This window comes from Pecten maximus, chromosome 5 (genome assembly GCF_902652985.1).
Source record: "Pecten maximus chromosome 5, xPecMax1.1, whole genome shotgun sequence".
Taxonomy (NCBI): domain Eukaryota; kingdom Metazoa; phylum Mollusca; class Bivalvia; order Pectinida; family Pectinidae; genus Pecten; species Pecten maximus.
Window position 1 is genome coordinate 46735426 of NC_047019.1, and position 21592 is coordinate 46757017.

General features: G+C 37.2%; 1 protein-coding gene across 1 annotated transcript in view; it reads left to right on the forward strand.

The window, feature by feature from the left end:
- The first annotated feature begins 1639 nt into the window (after positions 1 to 1639).
- Positions 1640 to 21592, forward strand: part of LOC117328488 — a 32290-nt gene continuing 12337 nt past the window's right edge. The window contains exons 1-2 of the mRNA XM_033886023.1: positions 1640 to 1645; positions 16937 to 17170. Coding sequence (XP_033741914.1) covers positions 1640 to 1645; positions 16937 to 17170 — 240 coding nt within the window. The remainder of the gene's footprint in view (positions 1646 to 16936; positions 17171 to 21592) is intronic.

Genomic DNA, 21592 nt, shown 5'->3' on the forward strand with positions numbered 1-21592 from the left:
GACCCCCTGGTTATACAGTAGGAAATGTAACAGTGATTTACACCGACTCCCTGGTTATACAGTAGGAAATGTAACAGTAATTTATACTGACTCCCTGGTTATACAGTAGGAAATGTAACAGTAATTTATACTGACTCCCTGGTTATACAGTAGGAAATGTAACAGTAATTTATACTGACTTCTTGGTTATACAGTAGGAAATGTAACAGTAATTTATACTGACTCCCTGGTTATACAGTAGGAAATGTAACAGTAATTTACACTGACTTCCTGGTCAAACAGTAGGAAATGTAACAGTGATTTATACTGACTCCCTGGTTATACAGTAGGAAATGTAACAGTAATTGATACTGACTCCCTGGTTATACAGTAGGAAATGTAACAGTAATTTACACTGACTCCCTGGTTATACAGTAGGAAATGTAACAGTGATTTACACTGAGTTCCTGGTCAAACAGTAGGAAATGTAACAGTGATTTATACTGACTCCCTGGTTATACAGTAGGAAATGTAACAGTAATTTATACTGACTCCCTGGTTATACAGTAGGAAATGTAACAGTAATTTACACTGACTCCCTGGTTATACAGTAGGAAATGTAACAGTGATTTACACTGAGTTCCTGGTCAAACAGTAGGAAATGTAACAGTGATTTACACTGAGTTCCTGGTCAAACAGTAGGAAATGTAACAGTGATTTATACTGACTCCCTGGTTATACAGTAGGAAATGTAACAGTGATTTACACTGAGTTCCTGGTCAAACAGTAGGAAATGTAACAGTGATTTACACTGAGTTCCTGGTCAAACAGTAGGAAATGTAACAGTGATTTATACTGACTCCCTGGTTATACAGTAGGAAATGTAACAGTGATTTACACTGAGTTCCTGGTCAAACAGTAGGAAATGTAACAGTGATTTACACTGAGTTCCTGGTCAAACAGTAGGAAATGTAACATTATTTGCAGACATACAGCAACAGTAAAGTACTTCTCGTGAAATGATGTTGTAAGGGTTATAAAATTGGTTTTACAATCATGGACCTGATGGATTAAGATTTTTTCAGATGAATCCGATTCGGTTTGCCATACTTCTCTAAAGAGAGCGATGACGTTTGTTTTAAAAGTTACAGCAGACTTGTTTCTTTTCATTTCATTTCAACAAATTTTATTTCTCAAAGAAGATATTTCTGAAAGAAAAAGGATTGAACAACAGGCATAGCCTATGTAAGTTCTCTCCATTTAGTAACAATGAGTATATACATGTTAACATCATTCATATAATATATAATATAGTGAGATATCAGTTATGTAGGGACAACTCTGAATCGAGTATAATTTGTCGATTTTATTTAATATATTTCATCCAGTTTATTTTTATAAAAAAATTTAAAATCCTGTAACCAAAACAGGATTCCCTCCGCCTGTGGGATACCGACCAGTAAAGTCCATAACAGCTAGGTAGCTGCTGGTCATCCACCCATAAGCTTTGGGGACCAGTCATGGATACAACATTCTGAGTTTTAATTTGATAATGACAGTTAAGAAAGGCAAAATTAGTTAGATAATATATTTAGTGGATTCCGTAAGGTTGCATAGTTGGAGAGTGATTACTTGAATTTGATAGAAGTACGATTGAGAAATGATTGTAAGAAAAATAATTAATATAGGGCACGATTATGAGCAATAGAAATATATAAGCAGTAAATATGCAACCAATTTTAATCCACTAATTAATAAGGTTGTCCATACTATATTTCATCTAGTAAGTGTACTAATTCATAACATTCATACTATCATAATTATAATATAAAATAGAATAAATAATATACGTCCATCGGATGGGGGGGGGGGGGGGGGGGGGGGGGGGGGGGGGGGCATGTAGTAAATAACTATAACTATATACTTGCTTGCCGGATAAATGTATATATATGGATGAAAGACAAGTATTTTCAATTTTAGGATTCAGAATCTATTAGTATCTCTGATATATTCAGTAGTAGCTTCAAAGATAGATAAATTAGTTTGATGATCACACTCACCACAGCCTGATAAGAGTATGTCAAGGCTAAAGTGACTGTGATCTACATCAAACAATTTTTCTTTAAGGATATCTCGAGGTTCACTGTAGTTCCTACAACTTAGAAAAAAAGTGAAAAACAGTTTCATATTCATTCCCACATGTACATGATGGTGAATCAATAAGATGATCTCTGTAAAGATCAGAGTTTATATTGCTAGACGAGTTTCGAAGCTGACAAAGTAAGATATTATATTTTCTATTACCTGCATTAATATAAGCAGGGTTTTGAGCAATGTCAAGTGGTATATCACTTACTGTGTTCGATAAAATTTGTTTAAATTGGTACAGCGATGTGATATTTGTCAAGTCAACCCTTGCTGCAAGTTTATTATAGTCATTAAGTGTTGCTGGAATAAAGCTTTTGGCATATATATTTGTTCTACTCATAGGAGTAGTGAAGACTCTTTGATTTCGTAACATGTACAAGTCATTCATATTGTTATAGTGTGGTTCTACTAATTCATTTAAATAATTTGGGGCAGTGCCTGTAAGAATTTTGTAAAGAAGAATAAGTCTATGTTTTTTCCTCCTTGCAGCAAGAGTGTCCCAACCAAGTTCATTATATAATTTATAATGTGAGGTTCCTCTACGCAGTCCGGTAATGGTTCGAGCCGCTTCTAATTGAATAGATTCAAGTAGAGTAGCCTCTTGCTGAGTACAATTATCAAAAATGATATCACCATATTCCAATATAGGCCGAATATAGGCTGTATATATAGTGTTAAGTGTTTTACGGCTCATTTTATATTTTACAGATTTCAATAAGTTTATACATTTATAAGCTTTTGTATAAATATAGTTAATATGGTGATGCCATTTACCATCTTGCGATAAGAATACTCCAAGATGCTTATGATTTGGCACATTTGATATTGTTTCATTTTGAAATATGATATCTGGACATACTATATCCCTTTTCCTGCTAAAGGTTACTGATTCTGTCTTAGAAGGATTGAATTTAATATCCCACTTTTTGGACCATATATTATTGTTTCTTTAATGTGACTTCCACGGTTCACGTGTTTGTAATCCTTTACCTGATTATTTGTGTCGGAGTCGAGGCTGAGCGTAGTTCAGTGGACCCTCTGTATACTATATTAATACACAAGGCAATGAATAATTGATTGTTACTAAGAAATAAAACTTTTTAATGATCTGCAGAAATGAATTATTTATAGTAAACATATTTGGTACATAACCTTATTATAGGTAAGTCTCAACGTATCTAGTATCAATCTCAATAAATACCAGGGACTCAATATATACCTGTACAGCAAGCTCAACATAGATAATATATAACTAAAATATCAAACCTGAATCAGCGAACTGATGAGTTATTTTGTTTGTTAGATAAAGATCTCACTGTGTTAGTGTCGAGGTCATGTTCCATCTTCTTGTTGGTTTTGTCAAAGGTTGGATTGTGTATACTGCATGTAACATGGTGGTGTTAGGCTGGGTAGTATATACCGTATATAACATGGTGGTGTTGGACTGGGTAGTATATAACATGGTGGTGTTAGGCTGGGTAGTATATAACATGGTGGTGTTAGGCTGGGTAGTATATAACATGGTGGTGTTAGGCTGGGTAGTATATAACATGGTGGTGTTAGGCTGGGTAGTATATAACATGGTAGTGTTAGGCTGGGTAGTATATGACATGGTGGTGTTAGGCTGGGTAGTATATAACATGGTGGTGTTAGACTGGGTAGTATATAACATGGTGGTGTTAGGCTGGGTAGTATATAACATGGTGGTGTTAGGCTGGGTAGTATATAACATGGTGGTGTTAGACTGGGTAGTATATAACATGGTGGTGTTAGGCTGGGTAGTATATAACATATATAACATGGTGGTGTTAGGCTGGGTAGTATATGACATGGTGATGTTAGGCTGGGTAGTATATAACATGGTGGTGTTAGGCTGGGTAGTATATAACATGGTGGTGTTAGACTGGGTAGTATATAACATGGTGGTGTTAGGCTGGGTAGTATATAACATGGTGGTGTTAGGCTGGGTAGTATATAACATATATAACATGGTGGTGTTAGACTGGGTAGTATATAACATGGTGGTGTTAGACTGGGTAGTATATAACATGGTGGTGTTAGGCTGGGTAGTATATAACATGGTGGTGTTAGACTAGGTAGTATATAACATGGTGGTGTTAGACAGGGTAGTATATAACATGGTGGTGTTAGGCTGGGTAGTATATAACGTATATAACATGGTGGTGTTAGGCTGGGTAGTATATAACATAGTGGTGTTAGACTGGGTAGTATATAACATGGTGGTGTTAGACTGGGTAGTATATAACATGGTGGTGTTAGGCTGGGTAGTATATAACATGGTGGTGTTAGACTGGTTAGTATATAACATGGTGGTGTTAGGCTGGGTAGTATATAACATGGTGGTGTTAGGCTGGGTAGTATATAACATGGTGGTGTTAGACTGGGTAGTATATAACATGGTGGTGTTAGACAGGGTAGTATATAACATGGTGGTGTTAGGCTGGGTAGTATATAACATGGTGGTGTTAGACTGGGTAGTATATAACATGGTGGTGTTAGGCTGGGTAGTATATAACATGGTGGTGTTAGGCTGGGTAGTATATAACATGGTGGTGTTAGACTGGGTAGTATATAACATGGTGGTGTTAGGCTGGGTAGTATATAACATGGTGGTGTTAGACTGGGTAGTATATAACATGGTGGTGTTAGGCTGGGTAGTATATAACATATATAACATGGTGGTGTTAGGCTGGGTAGTATATAACATGGTGGTGTTAGGCTGGGTAGTATATAACATGGTGGTGTTAGACTGGGTAGTATATAACATGGTGGTGTTAGGCTGGGTAGTATATAACATGGTGGTGTTAGACTGGGTAGTATATAACATGGTGGTGTTAGGCTGGGTAGTATATAACATGGTGGTGTTAGACTGGGTAGTATATAACGTATATAACATGGTGGTGTTAGGCTGGGTAGTATATAACATGGTGGTGTTAGACTAGGTAGTATATAACATGGTGGTGTTAGACTGGGTAGTATATAACATGGTGGTATTAGACTGGGTAGTATATAACATGGTGGTGTTAGGCTGGGTAGTATATAACATGGTGGTGTTAGGCTGGGTAGTATATAACATATATAACATGGTGGTGTTAGGCTGGGTAGTATATAACGTATATAACATGGTGGTGTTAGGCTGGGTAGTATATAACATGGTGGTGTTAGACTAGGTAGTATATAACATGGTGGTGTTAGACTGGGTAGTATATAACATGGAGGTGTTAGGCTGGGTAGTATATAACATGGTGGTGTTAGGCTGGGTAGTATATAACATATATAACATGGTGGTGTTAGACTGGGTAGTATATAACATGGTGGTGTTAGACTAGGTAGTATATAACGTGGTGGTGTTAGACTGGGTAGTATATAACATAGTGGTGTTAGGCTGTGTAGTATATGACATGGTGGTATTAGACTGGGTAGTATATAACATGGTGGTGTTAGACTGGGTAGTATATAACGTATATAACATGGTGGTGTTAGGCTGGGTAGTATATAACATGGTGGTGTTAGGCTGGGTAGTATATAACATGGTGGTGTTAGGCTGGGTAGTATATAACATGGTGGTGTTAGGCTGGGTAGTATATAACATGGTGGTGTTAGACTGGGTAGTATATAACATGGTGGTATAAGACTGGGTAGTATATAACATGGTGGTGTTAGACTGGGTAGTATATAACGTATATAACATGGTGGTGTTAGGCTGGGTAGTATATAACATGGTGGTGTTAGACTAGGTAGTATATAGCATGGTGGTGTTAGACTGGGTAGTATATAACGTATATAACATGGTGGTGTTAGGCTGGGTAGTATATAACATGGTGGTGTTAGACTGGGTAGTATATAACGTATATGACATGGTGGTGTTAGGCTGGGTAGTATATGACATGGTGGTATTAGACTAGGTAGTATATAACATGGTGGTGTTAGGCTGGGTAGTATATAACATGGTGGTGTTAGGCTGGGTAGTATATAACGTATATAACATGGTGGTGTTAGGCTGGGTAGTATATAACATGGTGGTGTTAGACTGGGTAGTATATAACATGGTGGTGTTAGGCTGGGTAGTATATAACGTATATAACATGGTGGTGTTAGGCTGGGTAGTATATAACATGGTGGTGTTAGGCTGGGTAGTATATAACATGGTGGTGTTAGACTGGGTAGTATATAACGTATATCAGATGGTGGTGTTAGGCTGGGTAGTATATAACATGGTGGTGTTAGGCTGGGTAGTATATAACATGGTGGTGTTAGGCTGGGTAGTATATAACATGGTGGTGTTAGGCTGGGTAGTATATAACATGGTGGTGTTAGACTGGGTAGTATATAACATGGTGGTGTTAGGCTGGGTAGTATATACATGGTGGTGTTAGACTGGGTAGTATATAACATGGTGGTGTTAGGCTGGGTAGTATATAACATGGTGGTGTTAGGCTGGGTAGTATATAACATGGTGGTGTTAGACTGGGTAGTATATAACATGGTGGTGTTAGACTGGGTAGTATATAACATGGTGGTGTTAGACTGGGTAGTATATAACATGGTGGTGTTAGACTGGGTAGTATATAACATGGTGGTGTTAGGCTGGGTAGTATATAACATGGTGGTGTTAGGCTGGGTAGTATATAACATGGTGGTGTTAGACTGGGTAGTATATAACATGGTGGTGTTAGGCTGGGTAGTATATAACATGGTGGTGTTAGACTGGGTAGTATATAACGTATATAACATGGTGGTGTTAGACTGGGTAGTATATAACATGGTGGTGTTAGGCTGGGTAGTATATAACATGGTGGTGTTAGACTGGGTAGTATATAACATGGTGGTGTTAGGCTGGGTAGTATATAACATGGTGGTGTTAGACTGGGTAGTATATGACATGGTGGTGTTAGACTGGGTAGTATATAACATGGTGGTGTTAGACTGGGTAGTATATAACATGGTGGTGTTAGACTGGGTAGTATATAACATGGTGGTGTTAGACTGGGTAGTATATAACATGGTGGTGTTAGACTGGGTAGTATATAACATGGTGGTGTTAGACTGGGTAGTATATAACATGGTGGTGTTAGACTGGGTAGTATATAAAATGGTGGTGTTAGGCTGGGTAGTATATAACGTATATAACATGGTGGTGTTAGACTGGGTAGTATATAACATGGTGGTGTTAGACTGGGTAGTATATAAAATGGTGGTGTTAGGCTGGGTAGTATATAACGTATATAACATGGTGGTGTTAGGCTGGGTAGTATATAACATGGTGGTGTTAGACTGGGTAGTATATAACATGGTGGTGTTAGACTGGGTAGTATATAAAATGGTGGTGTTAGACTGGGTAGTATACAACGTATATAACATGGTGGTGTTAGACTGGGTAGTATATAACATGGTGGTGTTAGGCTGGGTAGTATATAACATGGTGGTGTTAGACTGGGTAGTATATAACATGGTGGTGTTAGACTGGGTAGTATATAACATGGTGGTGTTAGACTGGGTAGTATACAACGTATATAACATGGTGGTGTTAGACTGGGTAGTATATAACATGGTGGTGTTAGACTGGGTAGTATAAAACGTATATAACATGGTGGTGTTAGACTGGGTAGTATATGACATGGTGGTGTTAGGCTGGGTAGTATATAACATGGTGGTGTTAGGCTGGGTAGTATATAACATGGTGGTGTTAGACTGGGTAGTATATAACATGGTGGTGTTAGACTGGGTAGTATATAACATGGTGGTGTTAGGCTGGGTAGTATATAACATGGTGGTGTTAGGCTGGGTAGTATATAACATGGTGGTGTTAGACTGGGTAGTATATAACATGGTGGTGTTAGACTGGGTAGTATATAACATGGTGGTGATAGACTGGGTAGTATATAACATGGTGGTGATAGACTGGGTAGTATATAACACGGTGGTGATAGACTGGGTAGTATATAACATGGTGGTGTTAGGCTAGGTAGTATATAACATGGTGGTGTTAGGCTGGGTAGTATATAACATGGTGGTGTTAGACTGGGTAGTATATAACATGGTGGTGTTAGACTGGGTAGTATATAACATGGTGGTGATAGACTGGGTAGTATATAACACGGTGGTGATAGACTGGGTAGTATATAACATGGTGGTGTTAGGCTAGGTAGTATATAACATGGTGGTGTTAGGCTAGGTAGTATATAACATGGTGGTGTTAGGCTGGGTAGTATATAACATGGTGGTGTTAGACTGGGTAGTATATAACATGGTGGTGATAGACTGGGTAGTATATAACATGGTGGTGTTAGGCTGGGTAGTATATAACATGGTGGTGTTAGACTGGGTAGTATATAACATGGTGGTGTTAGACTGGGTAGTATATAACATGGTGGTGTTAGACTGGGTAGTATATAACATGGTGGTGATAGACTGGGTAGTATATAACATGGTGGTGATAGACTGGGTAGTATATAACACGGTTGTGATAGACTGGGTAGTATATAACATGGTGGTGTTAGGCTAGGGTAGTATATAACATGGTGGTGTTAGGCTGGGTAGTATATAACATGGTGGTGTTAGACTGGGTAGTATATAACAGGGTGGTGTTAGACTGGGTAGTATATAACATGGTGGTGTTAGACTGGGTAGTATATAACATGGTGGTGTTAGGCTGGGTAGTATATAGCATGGTGGTGTTAGACTGGGTAGTATATAACGTATATAACATGGTGGTGTTAGGCTGGGTAGTATATAACATGGTGGTGTTAGACTAGGTAGTATATAACATGGTGGTATTAGACTAGGTAGTATATAACATGGTGGTGTTAATCTGGGTAGTATATAACATGGTGGTGTTAGGCTGGGTAGTATATAACATGGTGGTGTTAGACTGGGTAGTATATAACATGGTGGTGTTAGGCTGGGTAGTATATAACATGGTGGTGTTAGACTGGGTAGTATATAACGTATATAACATGGTGGTGTTAGGCTGGGTAGTATATAACATGGTGGTGTTAGGCTGGGTAGTATATAACATGGTGGTGTTAGACTGGGTAGTATATAACATGGTGGTGTTAGACTGGGTAGTATATAACATGGTGGTGTTAGGCTGGGTAGTATATAACATGGTGGTGTTAGACTGGGTAGTATATAACATGGTGGTGATAGACTGGGTAGTATATAACATGGTGGTGTTAGGCTGGGTAGTATATAACATGGTGGTGTTAGGCTGGGTAGTATATAACATGGTGGTGTTAGACTGGGTAGTATATAACATGGTGGTGTTAGACTGGGTAGTATATAACATGGTGGTGATAGACTGGGTAGTATATAACATGGTGGTGATAGACTGGGTAGTATATAACATGGTGGTGATAGACTGGGTAGTATATAACATGGTGGTGTTAGGCTAGGTAGTATATAACATAGTGGTGTTAGGCTGGGTAGTATATAACATGGTGGTGTTAGGCTGGGTAGTATATAACATGGTGGTGTTAGACTGGGTAGTATATAACATGGTGGTGTTAGGCTGGGTAGTATATAACATGGTGGTGTTAGACTGGGTAGTATATAACATGGTGGTGTTAGGCTGGGTAGTATATGACATGGTGGTGTTAGGCTGGGTAGTATATAACATGGTGTGTTAGACTGGGTAGTATATAAATGGTGGTGTTAGCTTGGTAGTTATATAACATGGTGGTGTTAGACTGGGTAGTATATAACATGGTGGTGTTAGGCTGGGTAGTATATAACATGGTGGTGTTAGACTGGGTAGTATATAACATGGTGGTGTTAGACTGGGTAGTATATAACATGGTGGTGTTAGACTGGGTAGTATATAACGTATATAACATGGTGGTGTTAGGCTGGGTAGTATATAACGTATATAACATGGTGGTGTTAGACTGGGTAGTATATAACATGGTGGTGTTTGACTGGGGTAGTTATATACGTATATACATGGTGGTGTTACGTCTGGGTAGTATTAACATGGTGGTGTTAGGATGGGTAGTATATAACATGGTGGTGTTAGGCTGGGTAGTATATAACATGGTGGTGTTAGGCTGGGTAGTATATAACATATATAACATGGTGGTGTTAGACTGGGTAGTATATAACATAGTGGTGTTAGACTGGGTAGTATATAACATGGTGGTGTTAGGCTAGGTAGTATATAACATGGTGGTGTTAGACTGGGTAGTATATAACATGGTGGTGATAGACTGGGTAGTATATAACATGGTGGTGTTAGACTGGGTAGTATATAACATGGTGGTGTTAGACTAGGTAGTATATAACATGGTGGTGTTAGACTGGGTAGTATATAACATGGTGGTGTTAGACTGGGTAGTATATAACGTATATAACATGGTAGTGTTAGACTGGGTAGTATATAACATGGTGGTGTTAGGCTGGGTAGTATATAACATGGTGGTGTTAGGCTGGGTAGTATATAACATGGTGGTGTTAGGCTGGGTAGTATATAACATGGTGGTGTTAGGCTGGGTAGTATATAACGTATATAACATGGTGGTGTTAGGCTGGGTAGTATATAACATGGTGGTGTTAGGCTGGGTAGTATATAACATGGTGGTGTTAGACTGGGTAGTATATAACGTATATAAGATGGTGGTGTTAGGCTGGGTAGTATATAACATGGTGGTGTTAGGCTGGGTAGTATATAACGTATATAACATGGTGGTGTTAGGCTGGGTAGTATATAACATGGTGGTGTTAGACTGGGTAGTATATAACATGGTGGTGTTAGGCTGGGTAGTATATGACATGGTGGTGTTAGACTGGGTAGTATATAACATGGTGGTGTTAGGCTGGGTAGTATATAACATGGTGGTGTTAGGCTGGGTAGTATATAACATGGTGGTGTTAGGCTGGGTAGTATATAACGTATATAACATGGTGGTGTTAGACTGGGTAGTATATAACATGGTGGTGTTAGACTGGGTAGTATATAACATGGTGGTGTTAGACTGGGTAGTATATAACATGGTGGTGTTAGGCGGGTAGTATATAACATGGTGGTGTTAGACTGGGTAGTATATAACATGGTGGTGTTAGGCTCGGTAGTATATAACATGGTGGTGTTAGACTGGGTAGTATATAACGTATATAACATGGTGGTGTTAGGCTGGGTAGTATATAACATGGTGGTGTTAGACTGGGTAGTATATAACGTATATAACATGGTGGTGATAGACTGGGTAGTATATAACATGGTGGTGTTAGGCTGGGTAGTATATAACATGGTGGTGTTAGGCTGGGTAGTATATAACATGGTAGTGTTAGATTGGGTAGTATATAACATGGTGGTGTTAGACTGGGTAGTATATAACATGGTGGTGTTAGGATGGGTAGTATATAACATGGTGGTGTTAGGCTGGGTAGTATATAACATGGTGGTGTTAGGCTGGGTAGTATATAACATGGTGGTGTTAGGCTGGGTAGTATATAACATGGTGGTGTTAGACTGGGTAGTATATAACATGGTGGTGTTAGGCTGGGTAGTATATACCGTATATAACATGGTGGTGTTAGGCTGGGTAGTATATAACATGGTGGTGTTAGACTGGGTAGTATATGACATGGTGGTGTTAGACTGGGTAGTATATAGCATGGTGGTGTTAGGCTGGGTAGTATATAACATGGTGGTGTTAGGCTGGGTAGTATATAACATGGTGGTGTTAGGCTGGGTAGTATTTCACCTATACGAGTTTAATTGATATTTCGATGTTGGTATTCAAATAGCGAATTCGCTGCAGCAGTCGATTGGGGATTCAGTTACAAATTAGTGATTTTTCTTATAATACATGATTGGGGATTCGAATAACGAATCTGCTGACAGCAGCGAATTGGGGATTCAGTTTACTTATGTTTAATTAATTTTATAATTTTTTTTATTGAAATTTTGAATTTAGGATTCGGATAACTGCCAGGGACGGGTTGGAGATTCAGTTAGTTATGTTTCAATGGTATTTTTCTGATAAACTATGATTGGAGATTCGATTTTACATTTTGATTTTGTGATTCGAATAACGAATTTGCTGCCATTAGCCTATTGTTGTTTCAGTTCTTGATGTATAATTTACGTATTTTATCACAAATTACGAAAATGGTAATTTGCGGGTATTTCAATGATATAATTACTTAATACTTAAATCAACAATAATGGGATTCTAGTTCGAATCTACTGCCAGAGTTTCTTTCATGTGGGAGGTTTACAAGTTCTGTTTCTTCGCCAGCATTCTATGGTACAAATATAAAGACTAGAAGTATTCCTACCGTTGTAGCCTCTAACGAGATAAGGAATTTTAAATTCTATCAGTAATATACTCTTGGCTATTATATTTATGTTACCAATTGAATAATATTGTTAAACTAATCTGCTGTTATTCGAATCTCCAATCATATATTAAAAGGAAAAATATCATTTAAACATAAAAAAAACTGAATCCCCAATCCGCTGCCAGCCGTTATTCGAATCCCCAATCCGCTGTGTATTCCGTTCTGAACGAGGATCTTGCAATGAGAAAGCGTTCGGCCTGATGGGTACCAAGACTTCTGACAATTGATCAGAAGCACACCAGGCGCACATTATCGCGTGCTAATCCTAGCTTTTTGAGGAAGATCCTGCTAAATTTTCTGTAGAGATTTGTTACTATGGATGAAACATTGGTCCATCATTTTACCCAAGAGGCCAAACAACAATCGCTCTCCCCTGCCAAAGAAGGCAAAGACTGTTCCATCAGCTGGGAAGGTTATGGCCTTCCATTTCTGGGATGCAGATGGTATTCTGCTGATATACTATGCTTCACTTCTGAGGCAGTTACGGGACAATATTAAACTTAAGCAAACGGAAAGCTCACTGAAGGTGTGTTATTCCATGTCCACAAGACTGGCATTGCCGTAGCAGCCATTCATGATTGTGGCTTTAAATTGATTGAGCATCCGCCTTATTCACCTGATCTTCTTCCATCTGACTTTCATCTATTTCCAAAACTGAAAACAGCTATCTCAGGCACCCATTTTCAGTCCGTGTATGACGTCATACATACCGTGGATGACTTTCTGAACAGCCAAGAAAAGTGGCACTGAGGCCATTAATCACCGCTGGCAATAGTTTATAGATACTAAAGGGGATTATGTTGAAAATAATACAATAAGTCCGGCAAAATTCAAATCTTTCAACATGAGGCTCACAATATATCAATTAGCCCTCGTATTTACACTGTTACCAATCCCTGAAGGGCGTGATGGTGTTAGACTGGGTAGTATATAACATAGTGGTGTTAGGCTGGGTAGTATATAACATAGTGGTGTTAGGCTGGGTAGTATATAACATAGTGGTGTTAGGCTGGGTAGTATATAACCTATACCAGTTAACAAGGTTACATATTTATACTGTTCAGGAAAAATATCTTTTGAGAATGAGGAAATATTTAATTTTGTGTCTTATTTTTTCTATTTCAACTTTTGTTTGAGTCTATTTGCATTGTTTTTTTTCTGTATCACTAGCGAGTCCTAAAAGGACGAAACAACTGTATGATGTTCCTACCATCACTGACGAGTCCTAAAAGGACGAAACAACTGCATGATATTCCTACCATCACTGCCGAGTTATAAAAAGAATCAACAGCTGTATGATGTCCCTAACATCACTTATGAGTCCTAAAAAGACAAAACAGTTGTATGATGTCCCTACCACCACTGATGAGTCATAAAAGGACGAAACAGTTGTATGATATCCCTACCATCACTAACGAGTCATAAAAGGACGAAACAGCTGTACAATGTCCCTATCATGACTTATGAGTTCTAAAAAGACGAAACAGTTGTATGATATCCCTATCAGATGTTTCTGTTTAGCCAAGATCATATAGGTAACATTTACCTATCACACCTGTATCATATCCTGTATCTCAATGGTAAACGTTTACCTACCACACCTGTATCATATCCTGTATCTCAATGGTAAACGTTTACCTACCACACCTGTATCATATCCTGTATCTCAATGATAAACGTTTACCTACCACACCTGTATCATATCCTGTATCTCAGTTGTAAACGTTTACCTACCACACCTGTATCATATCCTGTATCTCAATGGTAAACGTTTACCTACCACACCTGTATCATATCCTGTATATCAATGGTAAACGTTTACCTACCACACCTGTACCATATCCTGTATGACAATGGTAAACGTTTACCTACCACACCTGTACAATATCCTGTATCTCATTGATACACGTTTACCTACCACACCTGTATCATATCCTGTATCTCAGTTGTAAACGTGTACCTACCACACCTGTATCATATCCTGTATCTCAATGGTAAACGTTTACCTACCACACCTGTATCATATCCTGTATGTCAATGGTAAACGTTTACCTACCACACCTGTATCATATCCTGTATGTCAATGGTAAACGTTTACCTACCACACCTGTATCATATCATGTATGTCAATGGTAAACGTTTACCTACCACACCTGTATCATATCCTGTATCTCATTGATACACGTTTACCTACCACACCTGTACCATATCCTGTTTGTCAATGATAAACGTTTACCTACCACACCTGTATCATGTCCTGTATCTCAATGATAAACGTTTACCTACCACACCTGTATCATATCCTGTATGTCAATGATAAACGTTTACCTACCACACCTGTATCATATCCTGTATCTCAATGGTAAACATTTACCTACCACACCTGTATCATATCCTGTATGTCAATGGTAAACGTTTACCTACCACACCTGTATCATATCCTGTATCTCAATGATACACGTTTACCTACCACACCTGTATCATATCCTGTATGTCAATGATAAACGTTTACCTACCACACCTGTACCATATCCTGTATGTCAATGATAAACGTTTACCTACCACACCTGTATCATATCCTGTATCTCAATGGTAAACATTTACCTACCGCACCTGTATCAGATCCTGTATGTCAATGGTAAACGTTTACCTACCACACCTGTACCATATCCTGTATGTCAATGATTAACGTTTACCTACCACACCTGTATCATGTCCTGTATGTCAATGGTAAACCTTTACCTACCACACCTGTATCATATCCTGTATCTCAATGATACACGTTTTATCCTCGTAGACCGGTTGTAATGAGACCATGATAATATGGGGATTGGCTGAGTAATACATCATGTAACTGTCTCGTTAACATATCAACATAATGGTACTTGTTATACTAATATCCGCTCAGTATTGTTATAAATGTGTACCTGATATAGCTAGGTTTTAATGCAGACAGCCATTATGTTCACAACGTGTGTGTTATATTGTAAATCCCCACAGACATAACGGCAGTGTCGACAAATCACCAGTGTATACATCATTTAAAACAAATAATACTCAGTCTCTAGTTCGTTCTGGATGAGCAAAACATCAGTATAAATATTTCATAAAGATAGAATTGATTCCCATTTATCAGTTTTTCTGTTATCAGATAATAAGTTTGATTGTCATTTATCAGTTTTTTTCTATTGTCAGATAATAAGTTTGATTGTCATTTATCAGTTTTTTCTATTGTCAGATAATAATTTGATTCCCATTAGAAAGTTTTACTATTGTCAGATAAGAAATTTGATTCCCATTAATTAGTTTTACTATTATCAGATAATGAATTGATTCCCATTGGTCAGTTTTACTATCATCAGATAAAGAGTTTGATTCCCATTTATCAGTTTTACTATCATCAGATAAAGAGTTTGATTCCCATTTATCAGTTTTTCTGTTATCAGATAAAGAATTGATTCCCATTTATCAGTTTTTCTGTTATCAGATAAAGAATTGATTCCCATTTATCAGTTTTTCTGTTATCAGATAAAGAATTGATTCCCATTTATCAGTTTTTCTGTTATCAGATAAAGAATTGATTCCCATTTATCAGTTTTTCTGTTATCAGATAAAGAATTGATTCCCATTTATCAGTTTTTCTGTTATCAGATAATGAATTGATTCCCATTTATCAGTTTTACTATCATCAGATAAAGAGTTTGATTCCCATTTATCAGTTTTTCTGTTATCAGATAAAGAATTGATTCCCATTTATCAGTTTTTCTGTTATCAGATAAAGAATTGATTCCCATTTATCAGTTTTTTGTGTTATCAGATAAAGAATTGATTCCCATTTATCAGTTTTTCTGTTATCAGATAAAGAATTGATTCCCATTTATCAGTTTTTCTGTTATCAGATAAAGAATTGATTCCCATTTATCAGTTTTTCTGTTATCAGATAAAGAATTGATTCCCATTTATCAGTTTTTTTCTGTTATCAGATAATAAGTTTGATTGTCATTTATCAGTTTTTCTGTTATCAGATAATACGTTTGATTGTCATTTATCAGTTTTTTCTATTGTCAGATAATAATTTGATTCCCATTTGAAAGTTTTACTATTGTCAGATAAGAAATTTGATTCCCATTAATTAGTTTTACTATTATCAGATAATGAATTGATTCCCATTGGTCAGTTTTACTATCATCAGATAAAGAGTTTGATTCCCATTGATCAGGTTTATTATAATCAGATAATGAGTTTATATTGATTAGTAAGATATAGTCATTAAAATTATGTCAGACCCAAGAAAGATGCCACGCCAGTGTGTCTTTGATTTCACTGAAAAATCGACATGATGCAACCCTTAAGTTGGTAAAGTATGACATTTTACAAATACACATGTTTTAATCAAGTATCTCCCGTATAGCTGTCATATTAATTATGTCCGTTTTTTTCGTTTTAGACGCCAGAACAGGTAAATGAATTTCGGGTACGAAATTACATCAAGGATCGCATGCAAAAATACCGGAACAAGAGAAAGGAGGAACGCCAGAGGTTATTAGAGGAGAGAAAGGCTAGGTGGATAGAGAGACAAAAACGGCTGGGAGTCTACGTTGAACCTTCAGAAAGTGCAAGTACCTGTTCCGGAAGTAGCATGTCGGGACTGACTGAGGAGGAGAGGCAGATCAAACGAGAGGTAGGACAAAATAATACTGACGGCTTCCAATCCTCCACCAAATAATAGACCTCGACCAACAGTTCACAGGTTAACATAAAATCTCTCTAATAAATACTCTGTACAGTATGTTCACAGGTTAACACAAACTCTCTCTAATAAATACTCTAAACAGTATGTTCACAGGTTAACATAAAATCTCTCTAATAAATACTCTAAACAGTATCTTCACAAGTTAACAAAGAATCTCTCTAATAAATACTCTAAACAGTATGTTCACAGGTTAACATAAAATCTCTTCATATACAATATGTTAACTGCTAAGTTGATGTGTTATTATTAAATGCTTTAGACACTGATCTTCTGTCTAGTGTAAAGAAGTCATTGTGCCAATCATTTCAGTCTGGTGTAAAGAAGTCATTGTGCCAATCATTTCAGTCTGGTGTAAAGAAGTCAAATGTGTCAATCATTTCAGTCAGGTGTAAAGAAGTAAATGTGTTAATCATTTCAGTCAGGTGTAAAGAAGTCAATGTGTTAATCATTTCAGTCTGGTGTAAAGAAGTCAATGTGTTAATCATTTCAGTCTGGTGTAAAGAAGTCAATGTGTTAATCATTTCAGTCAGGTGTAAAGAGGTCAATGTGCCAATCATTTCAGTCAGGTGTAAAGAAGTCAATGTACGAATCATTTCAGTCAGGTGTAAAGAAGTCATTGTGTCAATCATTTCAGTCTGGTGTAAAGAAGTCAATGTGTCAATCATTTCAGTCTGGTGTAAAGAAGTCAATGTACGAATCATTTCAGTCAGGTGTAAAGAAGTCAATGTACGAATCATTTCAGTCAGGTGTAAAGAAGTCAATGTGTCAATCATTTCAGTCTGGTGTAAAGAAGTCAAATGTGTCAATCATTTCAGTCAGGTGTAAAGAAGTCAAATGTACCAATCATTTCAGTCAGGTGTAAAGAAGTCAATGTACGAATCATTTCAGTCAGGTGTAAAGAAGTCAATGTACGAATCATTTCAGTCAGGTGTAAAGAAGTCAAATGTACCAATCATTTCAGTCAGGTGTAAAGAAGTCAAATGTACCAATCATTTCAGTCTGGTGTAAAGAAGTCAATGTGTCAATCATTTCAGTCAGGTGTAAAGAAGTCAATGTACCAATCATTTCAGTCAGGTGTAAAGAAGTCAAATGTGTCAATCATTTCAGTCTGGTGTAAAGAAGTCAATGTGTCAATCATTTCAGTCAGGTGTAAAGACGTCATTGTGTCAATCATTTCAGTCAGGTGTAAAGAAGTCAGTGTGTCAATCATTTCAGTCAGGTGTAAAGAAGTCAATGTGTCAATCATTTCAGTCAGGTGTAAAGAAGTCAAATGTGTCAATCATTTCAGTCAGGTGTAAAGAAGTCAATGTACCAATCATTTCAGTCAGGTGTAAAGAAGTCAATGTGTCAATCATTTCAGTCTGGTGTAAAGAAGTCAAATGTACGAATCATTTCAGTCAGGTGTAAAGAAGTCAATGTCCCAATCATTTCAGTCAGGTGTAAAGAAGTCAAATGTGTCAATCATTTCAGTCAGGTGTAAAGAAGTCAATGTACGAATCATTTCAGTCTGGTGTAAAGAAGTCAAATGTACGAATCATTTAAGTCTGGTGTAAAGAAGTCAAATGTGCCAATCATTTCAGTCAGGTGTAAAGAAGTCAATGTGTCAATCATTTCAGTCTGGTGTAAAGAAGTCAATGTGTCAATCATTTCAGTCAGGTGTAAAGAAGTCAAATGTGCCAATCATTTCAGTCAGGTGTAAAGAAGTCAAATGTACGAATCATTTCAGTCAGGTGTAAAGAAGTCAATGTGTCAATCATTTCAGTCAGGTGTAAAGAAGTCAATGTGTCAATCATTTCAGTCAGGTGTAAAGAAGTCAATGTGTCAATCATTTCAGTCTGGTGTAAAGAAGTCAATGTGTCAATCATTTCAGTCAGGTGTAAAGAAGTCAAATGTGCCAATCATTTCAGTCAGGTGTAAAGAAGTCAAATGTGCCAATCATTTCAGTCAGGTGTAAAGAAGTCAATGTGCCAATCATTTCAGTCAGGTGTAAAGAAGTCAATGTACCAATCATTTCAGTCTGGTGTAAAGAAGTCAAGTCAATGTGCCAATCATTTCAGTCAGGTGTAAAGAAGTCAAATGTGTCAATCATTTCAGTCAGGTGTAAAGAAGTCAATGTGTCAATCATTTCAGTCTGGTGTAAAGAAGTCAATGTACCAATCATTTCAGTCAGGTGTAAAGAAGTCAATGTACCAATCATTTCAGTCAGGTGTAAAGAAGTCAATGTGCCAATCATTTCAGTCAGGTGTAAAGAAGTCAATGTGTCAATCATTTCAGTCAGGTGTAAAGAAGTCAATGTGTCAATCATTTCAGTCAGGTGTAAAGAAGACAATGTGTCAATCATTTATGTCAGGTGTAAAGAAGTCAATGTGTCAATCATTTATGTCAGGTGTAAAGAAGTCAATGTGCCAATCATTTCAGTCAGGTGTAAAGAAGTCAATGTGTCAATCATTTATGTCAGGTGTAAAGAAGTCAATGTGTCAATCATTTATGTCAGGTGTAAAGAAGTCAATGTGTCAATCATTTATGTCAGGTGTAAAGAAGTCAATGTGCCAATCATTTCAGTCAGGTGTAAAGAAGTCAATGTGTCAATCATTTATGTCAGGTGTAAAGAAGACAATGTGCCAATCATTTCAGTCAGGTGTAAAGAAGTCAAATGTGTCAATCATTTCAGTCTGGTGTAAAGAAGTCATTGTGTCAATCATTTCAGTCAGGTGTAAAGAAGTCAATGTACGAATCATTTCAGTCAGGTGTAAAGAAGTCATTGTGCCAATCATTTCAGTCTGGTGTAAAGAAGTCAATGTGTCATTCATTTCAGTCAGGTGTAAAGAAGTCAATGTACGAATCATTTCAGTCAGGTGTAAAGAAGTCATTGTGCCAATCATTTCAGTCTGGTGTAAAGAAGTCATTGTGTCAATCATTTCAGTCAGGTGTAAAGAAGTCAATGTGTCAATCATTTCAGTCAGGTGTAAAGAAGTCAATGTGCCAATCATTTCAGTCTGGTGTAAAGAAGACAATGTGCCAATCATTTCAGTCAGGTGTAAAGAAGTCAATGTGTCAATCATTTCAGTCAGGTGTAAAGAAGACAATGTGCCAATCATTTCAGTCTGGTGTAAAGAAGTCAATGTGTCAATCATTTCAGTCAGGTGTAAAGAAGTCAAATGTGTCAATCATTTCAGTCAGGTTTAAAGAAGTCAATGTGTCAATCATTTCAGTCAGGTATAAAGACGTCATTGTGTCAATCATTTCAGTCAGGTGTAAAGACGTCATTGTGTCAATCATTTCAGTCAGGTGTAAAGAAGTCAATGTGTCAATCATTTCAGTCTGGTGTAAAGAAGTCAATGTGTCAATCATTTCAGTCAGGTGTAAAGACGTCATTGTGTCAATCATTTCAGTCAGGTGTAAAGACGTCATTGTGTCAATCATTTCAGTCAGGTGTAAAGAAGTCAATGTGTCAATCATTTCAGTCTGGTGTAAAGAAGTCATTGTGTCAATCATTTCAGTCAGGTGTAAAGAAGTCAAATGTGTCAATCATTTCAGTCAGGTGTAAAGAAGTCAAATGTACCAATCATTTCAGTCAGGTGTAAAGAGGTCATTGTGTCAATCATTTCAGTCAGGTGTAAAGAAGTCAAATGTGTCAATCATTTCAGTCAGGTGTAAAGAAGTCAATGTCCCAATCATTTCAGTCTGGTGTAAAGAAGTCAAATGTACGAATCATTTAAGTCTGGTGTAAAGAAGTCAAATGTGCCAATCATTTCAGTCAGGTGTAAAGAAGTCAATGTGTCAATCATTTCAGTCAGGTGTAAAGAAGTCAATGTGTCAATCATTTCAGTCTGGTGTAAAGAAGTCAATGTGTCAATCATTTCAGTCAGGTGTAAAGACGTCATTGTGTCAATCATTTCAGTCAGGTGTAAAGACGTCATTGTGTCAATCATTTCAGTCAGGTGTAAAGAAGTCAATGTGTCAATCATTTCAGTCTGGTGTAAAGAAATCATTGTGTCAATCATTTCAGTCAGGTGTAAAGAAGTCAAATGTGTCAATCATTTCAGTCAGGTGTAAAGAGGTCATTGTGTCAATCATTTCAGTCAGGTGTAAAGAAGTCAAATGTGTCAATCATTTCAGTCAGGTGTAAAGAAGTCAAATGTGTCAATCATTTCAGTCTGGTGTAAAGAAGTCAATGTACGAATCATTTCAGTCAGGTGTAAAGAAGTCAATGTCCCAATCATTTCAGTCTGGTGTAAAGAAGTCAAATGTGTCAATCATTTCAGTCAGGTGTAAAGAAGTCAATGTCCCAATCATTTCAGTCTGGTGTAAAGAAGTCAATGTGTCAATCATTTCAGTCAGGTGTAAAGA